The following is a 12137-nucleotide window of genomic DNA, read 5'->3' on the forward strand; positions in this document are numbered from 1 at the left end:
CCTTCACCCCCCCCCACTGACAGTCACACCTCCCTTCGGTTCTTTCCCCTTTTTTTTTTTTTTTGTTCTTCCACTCCTGCTGCTCCTGTCGATCCTTTCCTTCGCTTGCGGAGGAAAACCACTAGAAGAACGAGGATCTCGCGATTCTTGGATTTCTAGAAGGGCTAGTTATTTGGAAGATGGCGCCCGTTGTTACGGGGTAAGTGGTGGAATTAAAATGATTTTAAAAAGTAATTTTTCTTTGTGCATCTGTTGGCAGTCCGTGGCGGCTGTAACTGATGGAGTTTTTTGGAGTTATTAAGGTTCTGTGTTCCGTAAGCTGCTTGCACACGATGCTGGCACAATGTGGAGTCAGTTGTGCAAAACTACTTTGTAGCATCAAGTTGTTGAAGTGTCGAGTAGCGAAAAGTTTTGTCAGCCCACTGTCTTCTGAATAAATTTATTTGATTTCACCAACTATTTACTAATAAAAATTAAAGTTCATAATTTATAATAATGACTGCAAACAGGAACAGCAGAAGGCTTCCGTCTTCTGCACTTTCCTGATAAGTTTTCCTTTCATTAAAAACAAGTTAATATGCAAAAGCAAGAAAGAATTTTCATTCTGTGTTTTAAAAGTCATTTTTTATATATTTTTGAAAATTGTATGCTACTGTCTGACCGGTCCACACGGTCATGCAGGTGGTAGGAAGATGACTTGAAATTTAGTCATTAACTGGACTCCTTTTTTTAGTCCTTATGATGTAAAGCTGAGCCTTATCTTTATGATGTAAAGATGAACCTTACGCAAGTGATACGTCTCATCTAACTGCTCCTTTGATACAAAGTCATTCCAGCAGTATCCAAGGATCCTTGAAAATGCCCTGGTCTGATGTGTGTGACCCCCATCACAACCCAATTGGAGTCTTTACAATACAATAGTGTGGGAGAAGATGACAAACATGACCCAGGTGGACCTGTGAAGCTCCACATTTGAAATTAAGAATAAAAAGACTCACTTGGACACAAGGAACCCAACACAAGTGGGCGAACTCTCGGCCAAGATGACCCACTTTGGTGCAGAATGACCTGAACAACTTAAGTGGACCCACTTAGGGGTAAGGTATTTGTAAGGTTAATGTGCAGGTTGTGGGGAGCAAACTCAGAAGACTCAAAAACTGACAGGAAATGGACTTCAATTTGAGATGTATTGAAAGATGCCTCCATTAAACAGAAAGTTGCTACTTCAGCTTGCAAACTGATTACACAGCGCTCTGCCTGCCTCTTCCGCCTGCTCTCCAGCTCCGCACGCAGATGGGCAGCCGTTGACCTCAGCGTAGATCAGTAAAGTTATGTGATTGATTGAAACATGTTGCATTTGGTATTTATGTGCGGTGACTGCTCGTGTTGTATATAAATATGTGTAAAAGTCAAACTGTTTTGACTGTGTAGCGTGGTAAGCAAAAGATCAGTATGCATCATGGTGTTCCAGAAGAGATATGAAGTGGCCCTGAGACATTCTGCTCTCCATATCATCCCAACCCAATTTGAGTCTTTATGAAACAAGAGTAGTGTGGGACATCATCATCAACATGACCCAAATGGAACCATCAAGCTCCAAGTTGGACTTTAAGTAAAAAAAAAAAAATGGTGTGGGAGAAGATGACCAACATGACCCAAGTGGGCCCACCAAAGTCCAAATTGGATGTTGAAAAAGGACATACTTGGGCACAAGGCACCCAGCACAAGTGGACAAACTATTGGTCAAGGTGTCCATCCTCATCCAAGTGGACCTACTTTCAAGCATGATGACCACAATAACTCAAGAGAACCAATTTAGGGCAAGGTAACATCACAACTCAGATAGCCCCTAAGCAACACAACTTGGCCTACTTTGGGATAAGGATGCTCATTGCATCCCAAATAGACTCTTTTGTGACACAAGTGGAAACACTAGGTTGCAAAGTGACAACAATGACCCGAGTACACTTGGACTGTCACGCAGATATTGTTTCAAGTGGGTTTGTTTGGGTCATTGCGATTACCTTGCCCTGAAGTAGGATTGATTGTGTTACTTTGTGTTTGACAACCAAAGTGGATCTGCAGCGTCTTGAGTGGATCCACTTGGGGGGCAAGGTGATTTTACTTAATAGGCTAAAATGGAACTTTAAACAGTCCATTGAATCCAGCTGGTGGCATTGTGACCTCACTGACAGTTTTGCTTTCTATGAAGACATCTTCACACCTGATAATTGAAGATGAGCAAAAGCCACTTGTCGAAACGTTTTGTAGACTAACCAAAATGTCCAGTTTATTTTGGCTAAAGCTGTGCAATCCGTCATGCTGTTAACTTTCAGTCTTCAGCGTGATCATGTTTTATACCATAACTGTACTAGAAGGTAAGCATTTCATACATACGAGGTCTATTAGAAAAGTATCCGACCTTATTATTTTTTTCAAAAACCATATGGATTTGAATCACGTGTGATTGCATCAGACAAGCTTGAACCCTCGTGCGCATGCATGAGTTTTTCCACGCCTGTCAGTTGCGTCATTCGCCTGTGAGCAGGCTTTGAGTGAGGAGTGGTCCAGCCCCCTCGGCAGATTTTCTTTGTCAGGAAATGGCGGAATGATTTGGGCTTTTTTTCCATCAGAATTTTTTCAGAAACTGTTAGAGACTGGCAGCTGGAAACCATTCGAAAAATTTATCTGGCTTTCGGTGAAAATTTTACGGGCTTCACAGAGAATAAGGACTGTTACTACAGCTTTAAGGACGCTCGGCACGCCGCGCTCCGTGCCACCATCGAGAGCCACAAACCACCGGATCATTTCTAAACGGATGGCTGTATGGATCCGAGACCGTCGTGTGCACTTCCGGCACAAGATGCGCGGAATTTCTCCGCACGTCTGTCTTAATGTGCCGAAAAAGTGCTGATGTCCACATCTTTTCACAATTCCTGTGCTAGTCAGACGACGTCCCGGATAAAACACAGCGTCCAGTTTGGAAATGAACAGCACTTTCCACTGTTACAGGAGTTTTTGTCATGGAAAGAGGAGCGGAGGCTTTACGCGTCGCGGCGGTGCCGCATGGCGCACAGCAACGCCGTGATGAAGCCTCACGGGACATGTTCTGGCATGTCCAGGCACATCCACAATTTCTCGGATAATCACTCAATGGAAAAACCACCGACAGCTGTGTGAACGCCATCTCAAAGCCATCCTGTGAGACCAAAACGGAGGTGTTCCTTTGTCTTGCTCCATCAGCAAATCGGTTGTGATGCGTGGAGCCTCCGCTTGGCTTTCCGTGACAAAATCTCTCGTTAAAAGTGAAATCTGCCGGAAAATGGTTGATGTCCAGCTCTTGTGATAACCAGAGAAAGTGCACACGACGGTCCGGCTCCACAGAGCCATCCGTTTAGACATGATCCGGTGGTTTGTGGCTCTCGATGGCGGCATGGAGTGCGGCGCGCCGAGCGTCCTTAAAGCCGTCCTTAAAGCCGTCCTTAAAGCTGTAGTAACAGTCCTTATTCTCTGTGAAGCCCGTAAAATTTTCACCGAAAGCCAGATAAATTTTTTGAATGGTTTCCAGCTGCCAGTCTCTTAACAGTTTCTGAAAAAATTCTGATGGGAAAAAAAGCCCAAATCATTCCACCATTTCCTGACAATGAAAATCCGCCGAGGGGGTGGACCACTCCTCACTCAATGCCTGCTCACAGGCGAATGACGCAACCGACAGGCGTGGAAAAACTCACCCATGCGCACGAGGGTTCAAGCTTGTCTGACGCAATCACACGTGATTCAAATCCATATGGTTTTTGAAAAAAATAATAAGGTCAGATACTTTTCTAATAGACCTCGTATAGTCTCGTCCCAAGTCTGGGTGCTTGTGGTGATGTGCTTTGCAGCACACCTGACACCCCAGAACTGCTTTGGGTCCTGGATGGCAACCACTCAAGCAGACAACTGGTCCATTTCCACCTCTCAAAAGTAGCCATCCTGTCTGATGCATCCAGGTGGCCTTCTCCAGCCACTGGGGTCCTCAACATTCAGGCACCTATATGCTTAATTTTGCAAAGAAAAATGTACCATGTGGCCAAAATGTTGACACTGACGCTCCCTCACAGTGCAAGTGATACGTCTCATCTGAGTCTCTATAACTAAGTGCTCATTTGATACAAAGTCCATTCCAGCAGTACCCAAGAATCCTTCAAAATGACCTGGTACTAAAGTCGGTTAGTCATTGCCTTATTTCACTGGCTGGTGTGTAGGTCTCAAAAGCATGCAGTAAGACAGGATGTACCAGAACCTTAAAGCCTTTGACCCTTTTTCTCCTATAAAAATATCAACATCACCAAATACCTATGTTTAGTGACATCATGATGACACTGTAAACTCTTCCCAAACGTTCCTTGCTGTCAGACGCTGAGAACGCAGACATATGAACCTCATTGCTGAGATGAGTGAATGTTTCTGCAGGTTCAACACTTTTGCTGAAAACCAGATACATCTCTGATAGCTGTGTCCAAGAAGTCAAAAGTTAAATACCTGGATCTTGGTCTTGATCCAGGACAGTTGCAAATCCAGACACTCCCTTTCCTCACTCAGTTTCTCAAGTGCTTACATATAGTGTAAATTTAACAATTTTTGATCTGTGACAGTGGTTTGAGAAGGTGCATCCTTTGTAAATGTCACACACTTTGTGCTCTATAATTCAAGAATACTTTTCAGGCATTCTTTTTATTTTGTTTGTTTTTATACTTTAGCCACACTGACACCACATCAGCTTGTGCAGGCTCTTCTCATGCTGATGGTTTTATCTTACAGGAAGTTTGGTGAGCGGCCTCAGACTCAACGTTTGACACGGTAAACATAGGCCGAATCAAATCTTCAGCCTTCATACACAAACGGACAGCTGAAGGAAAACAGAATTATTAAAGTACTTGCTCAATCAGTCTGTCCTGTCATGTGTTGAATGTTAACGCTTGTTTCCATGCATTTTAGGGAAGCTATGAGGAATTACTTGAAAGATAAAGATGATCAAACAGTGCTTATACTTCATGCAAAAGTTGCACAGAAGTCATACGGCAATGAAAAAAGGTTTGTGTGACTGTTATAACCTCCACTCTCTGACTTTTGCGATAATGTGTACTTGCAACTGGTCAAAACTAACAGTTTAGACCTCTTTGTCAATTAGGTTTTTCTGCCCTCCACCTTGTGTGTATCTGATGGGCACGGGCTGGCAGAAAAAGTTAGAGAAGATGGAACAAGAGGGCTGCACAGAGCAGGAGGCTCAGCCATGTGCTTTCATTGGTATAGGCAACAGTGAGCAAGAGATGCAGCAACTAAACCTGGAGGGCAAGGTGAGTTGGCACCGTAGACGAAACAAAAACAAAACAAACAGGAGGGGCACTCAGGAGGGGTCATTCCACTGCCGTTACTCAAAAGCCCACCATATTCAGAGCGTTTGACCTGATATCTTGTTAGTTTACTGAGCTCAGTGCATTACACTCATCTACAGCCTGAAATAAATATAGCGCCCAAAATAAATCAATCTATAAATTAAGAAATGTCTTCGTGTGAGTATGTGGCTCGCATACCTCTGTGAATGTTTGTCATATCGACCTCAGCGTTTGGATATGGCTTGCGCATGACATGATGTGCATCCTTTATTATGAAAGTTTTGGGGATTAATTTTCAAAACCTTTATTTTGACGATAAACCTTTATTTTGACATTGTAACATTAGTAATTCCACGATGGTGCCCTCCGTTTGTATACAGATTTCCGTCAATTTGTTTCCATGTTCCGTTTGTTTCGTCATATAAAACCACTAACTTAAATATACATATATATATCACTCACTCACTCATCTTCAACCGCTTATCTGAGATTGGGTCACAGGGGCAACAGCTCTCGCAGGGGACCCCAGACTTCCCTTTCCTGTGCCACATTGACCACCTCTGACTGGGAGATCCCGAGGTGTTCCCAGGCTAGTGTGGAAATATAATCTCTCCACCTAGTCCTGGGTCTTCCCTGGGGTCTCCTCCCAGGTGGATGTGCCTGGAACACCTCCCTAGGGAGGCGCCCAGGAGGCATTCTTACCAGATGCCCAAACCACCTCAGCTGCCTCCTTTCAATGCGAAGGAGCAGTGGCTCTACTCAGAGCTCCCCACGGATGACTGAACTTCTCACCCTATCTCTAAGGGAGACACCAGCCACCCTCCTAAGGAAGCCGATTCCGGCTGCTTGTACCTGCGATCTAGTTCCTTCAGCCATGACCCAACCCTCATGGCCATAGGTGAGAGTAGGAAAGATTGACCAGTAGATCGAGAGCTTCGCTTTTTGGCACAGCTCCCTAAATATATATATAATGACTTTATTTTGACACGAAACATGCTCCTCTCAAAACATGACTCTGTGGATAAAATCAAGCGCACCCTTTCTTCTTCTATGGCATTTGATGGCAGCCGGCATTGTTATTTTTGCATTGCTGTCACCTTCTGCGTCAGTCCGTTATAGCAGGACTAAATCCTCTCGATGGGTCCAGTGTCTTTCAGGTATTTAAAAAGTTAACACTTCCCCTTCTCACTTGACCTTATGGCTAAAATACTTCCTACAGCAACTTCTTTCAGGCCTTACAATTGATTTCCTTCAGTTTTTATTCTTTTTAATAGATAAATCATTCAAAAATGACGAGATATAGATTGTAAAATAAAATATTTTGTGGAAAATTAAAGCACTGTGCTAAATACTGTACAGGTATATTCATTGGTTATGAATTTTATTATTTATATTACAACTGGTGGTACTTGAAAGTGCTGTATTCTGGCAATAGTATTTCACAACACTTAATTTGGAATTCAATAGGTCTGGTGGTGGTATTTGGCGTTATTATGGAGTATTGATCTGCTGATGGTGTTTTTTTTTTTTTTTCTTTTTTTTTTACCTCCCAGATTTCTATAGGAATACAAATGTCCTGCGGGCACTGCACAAATATAATTAAAATTTTTAAAATTTTGGCCCAGTGAGAATAAAAATGTTTGAAATTGTTGATTAGCTCTAGTTTTTAAGATATGTTACTACTGTGCTCCTAAGGGTTAATATGTAACCCTTTGGCTGTTTTTTTTAAATTGTTACAAAAAGAGAATTGGCTAAATATTATATAAAAAATGAGAGAAACATGAAAAGACCAGTGTTTGAGATTTATCATGAAAACTACTATCAACACAATATAATTATGTCGACGTAAAATGTATGAACTTAAATATCTTGGAAACAGTAGCAAATCAACTATTTTTATTGTTATATATGAGTTCAGTGTGCCAAAATCCATAATAGTGCAATTTATTTCTGAAGGAGGCAACTTCTAAGAATTTGTACATCAGCGTTACTTAATGAAAAAATGGCCGTCCTGTTAAAAAATGCTTAATTTCACAATGTTTAAATCTTAATACTAAATTTAATTGGTTTTCCTGCGCCTACACCCACTACTGTAAGGTGTTTCACAAAAAAAAAACAGCAGGTGAAAAACAACACCAACCAACCAGTAGGCATGAGCGAAAATGCAATCTTTTTGCCCGATATAAGATGTCCTTTATTCACAGATGCTGCAAAACAGAAACCAAAATGCTCCTGTGAGCATTTCACTCCATGATAGTTTGTAACTGTGGGGAGAAACAAATACTGTGTATCACATCAGAATTCTTCTGTAGCAAGAACACCAGCCAGTCTGCCTCCTGTAAAAGATTTTAAAAAAGGGCAAAAAGGTCACATCAGTGTATGAGTGAGCAGTACAAGGGGTACCGGGTGCAACACTTTACTGATGGACTCAACTGACCAGGACAAGGTGATCCGGTCAACTCACCACATTGTGAAGTAGTCCTGAACATAGACACCATACCTCCCAGTTGAAGATAGGTGTGCCATCAAAGTCTTAAAAAGGGGAAAGCATATGTATGGCATTGATGCAGTTTTTGCTGAAATGTTATTTCTAAAACTCAGCCAAGCTTCTTATGCTGCATTTACATATAGGCAGGACACGTTACGAATGTCATATTTGTGTCATTCTTGGCACATTCCTGACATTCTTAACGTGACTTAACGCATCTGAATAGGTTTCTTAATAATGCGTGTTGGTGCGTGGTATTCGTGATTTTCGTGGAGCATGTTTTTGGCTGTCAAAAAATCTTCCACAAATGTCACGCACCACCCCCATTTCACCTCATGCCGTGGAGGTCGCAACTGAGTGTGTTGAGCCATCTTGATTAGTGGTGATCCTTAATAGAGCGTGACAGCGTTCTTCTCTGACATGCGCACAATTAAACCCTGCTGCACCACATTCAGTTTCATTGCTGCAGTGTGCTGAAGCACAGTGAGGCCAAGTCGGCTAAAAGTTTTGTTCCAATGCTCATCAGCGTGCTCCTGTAGGTGTTCCACCTTCTGCTGCTGTGCGTAATGTTTGGGAAAACCCACGAGATGAGAGCCGCATGGAGCCACACATCTGGCTCTCTCTGTCTCCTCCTCCTCTCTGCGCCATGCGCTACTTCATGGCACAGAGCCCATCTAAGCATGCAGTCACAAAGTTCTGCTGTGGATTTTGAGGAGCAAACTGGAGCAATCTGAATTGTTCAGCAGCTGATGGATGAATATGGGTGTGTGTGGAGACAGTTCGCCTCATTCACAACGTAACGATGCATTATGTGTAATAGCACTGAACATTATTGACCGTGCGTAATGGTTCCTGATAATTCACCAGCAACACGTGACACTATTCGTAACGCGTGGTAACATGTTGCAGCAGTTCCTGAGGACACCTGATGCCTCTGCCTCAAATCATCACATTCATGATCAGCGGCCAAGAATGTATACTTAACGGCATTCGTGACTTGTCATCGTTATGTGTAAACGCAGCATTAGCAAACTAGTTTCATCACATTTGGGAGGAGGACAGTATTCCTGAAGACTTGCTGAAAAGTCTGATTATGAAGCTTCCTAAGAAAGGTAACTTTCAAGTTTGTAATCGCTAAGGAGGAATTTCACTTTACTCAGTATCATCCAAAATCTTTTGTCAAGTTTGTCCATAGAGAATTGATTCAACCAGCTTCAAAGTGACAAAGGAACAAGCAGGATTTCAGAACAGAAACGGGTGCATGGGCCTAATCTTCTCCTTGAGAAACGTCACTGAGCAGTACCTGGAGGGGATCAGCTGTTTGTTCACAAATTTAATTAACTTACAAAAAGGTTTTGACAGTTGGTTTTGCAACACTCTATGGAAGATTCTAAAATTTTAACAGAATCTCAACAAAACTCGCCATCTTGAAGGGACTGAATGCAGTGTCATCTTTGATGGTTATCTAATAGAATGCTTCCCTTTTGGGCTACATATACGACAGAGCTGTGCTGCCTCTCCTACCCTCTCCCTATTTGCCATCAACTGGGCCATGAAAAAGAACACATGCGACCCAGCCAGAGGCATTCAGCAGACTCCTTTTACAAGCTTGAAGATCCTGTTTTTGCTGGCAATGTTGCTGTACTCTCCTAAAAACATCTCCATCTACAGGCGAACACAGATTAGCTGAACTGATTAAAATTTTTAATTTAAACCCTTATTTAACCAGGTTAGTCCCATTGAGATCGACTAACCTGGTTAAATATCGAACACAGCCACATGGGGTGTGCAGCCAGCACATTCTGAGTGCCGGTCCCAAGCCCGGATAAATGAGGAGGGTTGCGTCAGGAAGGGCATCCGGCATAAAACAAGCCAACCCAACTATGCAGACTCAGAATCGAATTCCCATACCGGATCTGTCGCTTCCCTGGTTAACAACGTCCGCCACCGGTGCTATTGCCCAACAGGGTGCCGGTGGAAATTGGGCTACTGCTGGGCGAAGACGACGAAGAAGAGGAGGAAAACGTTGCCACAAACAGCGGGAGAAGAAGAAAACTAGAAGGGTGGAAATGAGAGTGGGGACTTTGAATGTTGGTAGTGACCACCTCTGAATGGGGGATCCCGAGGCGTTCCCTTGCCAGTGTGGAGATATAATCTCTCTACCTAGTCCTGGGTCTTCCACGGGGTCTCCTCCCAGATGGATGTGCCTGGAACACCTCCCTAGGGAGGCGTCCAGAAGGCATCCTTACCAGATGTTCGAACCACCTCAGCTTGCCCCTTTCAACGTGAAGGAGTAGCAGCTCTACTCCGAGCTCCCCACGGATGACTGAACTTCTCACCCTATCTCTAAGGGAGACGCCAGCCACCCTCCTGAGGAAGCCCATTTCAGGCACTTAGACCCGCGACCAAGTTCTTTTGGTCATGACCCAACCCTCGTGACCATACGTGAGAGTAGGAACAAAGATTGACCAGTAGGTCGAGCTTTGCCTTTTGGCTCGGCGTCCTTTTCATCACAACAGTACGGTAGAGCAAATGCAATACCGCCCCTGCTGTGCAGATTTTCCGGCCAATCTCACACTCCATTCTCCCCTCACTCGTGAACAAGACACCGAGGTACTTGAATTCATTCACTTGGGGCAAGACCGTATTCCCTACCTGTATTAGGCAATCTATCAGTTTCCAGTAAATCTATGAGGTATCTTATAAAACTAACCGGCAGTTTTATAAAAAAAAAAAACTATATGGATTTGAATGACATGCGATTACACCAATCATGCTTGAACCCTCGTGCGCATGCGTGAGTTTTTTCATGCGTGTCGGTGACATCATTTCCCTGTGTGCAGGCCTTGAGTGAGATGTGGTCCCGCCCTCTCGGCTGAATTCCTTTGTTTCACACACTGCTCGAGACAGCGCGCGTTGCTTTATCAAACTTTTTTCTGGACCTGTGAGGAATATCCGAGTGGACACTATTTGAGAAATTTAGCTGGTTTTCGGTGAAAAGTTTAACGGCTGATGAGAGATTATGGGGTGTTTCTGTCGCTGTAAGGACTTCCCACGGAGCGGGACGTCATGCAGCGCTTCCAGGTGCCGTCGTCGGCCTGTTTCGACCTAAAAACATCCTAATTTAAGGCTCTGTTGACCCAGGATGTCGTGAGAGAACAGAGAAGATTCAGAAGAGGCCGGCATGAGGACTTTATGCGGACATTCCACTGTTTAAGGACATTTTTTAATGAAAGACGTGCGCGCAAATTCGCCGAATCGTTTCCGTGATGACTCGGTGAATCTGTGTGCGCCGCGACATTAAAAACACCTCCGTGTTGAAAACCATTTGTAAAATTCAGGCGGCTTTTGATGGCTTTCAACAAGTGAGTAACTGAGAAATTGTTTAACAGCTTGGGCATGTTCCAAGTTGCCCGTTAAGGTTTCCAACTGAGGTGTTCTTCCTGTCGCGACCCCCCGCGGTCGGGTCCGGCCCGACATGCGACTCTGCCCGCACGTTCTTTCATTACAAAATGTCCGTTAACAATGGAATGTCCGAATAAACTCCTCATGCCGACTTCTGAAAGTTCTCTGTTCTCTGACGACTTACTGGGTCAACAGAGCCTGAAATGTGGAAGTTTTCAACTTGAAAAGGCGAGATGCTGCCGCCTCGAAGCGCAGATCGCCGTCAGGCGCCGTGGGCCGTCCTTACGGCCACACTACCAGACCAAAATCTCTCATCAGCCGTTAAAATTTTTACCAAAAACCAGCTGAATTTATCGAATGGTGTCCACTCAGTTGTGCCTTACAGTTTTGAAAAAATTTTGATCAAACAAAGCAGCAGTCTGAGCCATTCCTAAACAATGAAAAAATCGACGAGAGGGTGGACCACTCCTCACTCAAAGACTGCCCACAGGTGAATGACGTAACCGACAGGCGTGAAAAAACTCTCACATGCCCACGAGGGTTCAAGCATGTCTGATGTAATCACACGTGATTCAAATCCATATGGTTTTTGAAAAAAATAATAAGGTCGGATACTTTTCTAATAGACCTCGTATATGTCAGACTTGTTCGAGTACAGTAATTCTTTTATTTACTTACGTGTAATATTTGATTGCATTGACATCTGAAGTGTCAAAGTGTATGTAAATGTTTTGACATATTCAGTTGCAGAAAGGAAAAGAAGTGATACTATGTACCGCCACAAGAGAGTGTACCTACAGTGTTATAAAGGCTATTTAAGAAAAATTAAAAAATTGCCACCGATGCCCCATGGCATTTGGTCCCCT

At 43.6% G+C, this 12137-nt stretch overlaps 1 protein-coding gene across 3 annotated transcripts in view; it reads left to right on the forward strand.

Moving 5' to 3' along the window:
• The first annotated feature begins 45 nt into the window (after positions 1-45).
• LOC117525609 (recombining binding protein suppressor of hairless-like) overlaps positions 46-12137 on the forward strand; it is a 29751-nt gene continuing 17659 nt past the window's right edge. For 2 of the 3 annotated variants that reach the window (XR_004565100.1, XM_034187507.1), the window contains exons 1-3: positions 4781-4842; positions 4981-5076; positions 5174-5339. Coding sequence is in view for 2 of the 3 variants with exons in the window: in XM_034187507.1 (XP_034043398.1) it covers positions 4781-4842; positions 4981-5076; positions 5174-5339 (324 nt within the window). In the remaining variant the exon portion in view is untranslated. Of the gene's footprint in view, positions 200-4780; positions 4843-4980; positions 5077-5173; positions 5340-12137 lie in introns of those variants that run through there. The other variant, XM_034187508.1, reaches the window with a different exon arrangement.

The sequence above is a fragment of the Thalassophryne amazonica genome, chromosome 15 (assembly GCF_902500255.1).
Source record: "Thalassophryne amazonica chromosome 15, fThaAma1.1, whole genome shotgun sequence".
Lineage (NCBI taxonomy): Eukaryota > Metazoa > Chordata > Actinopteri > Batrachoidiformes > Batrachoididae > Thalassophryne > Thalassophryne amazonica.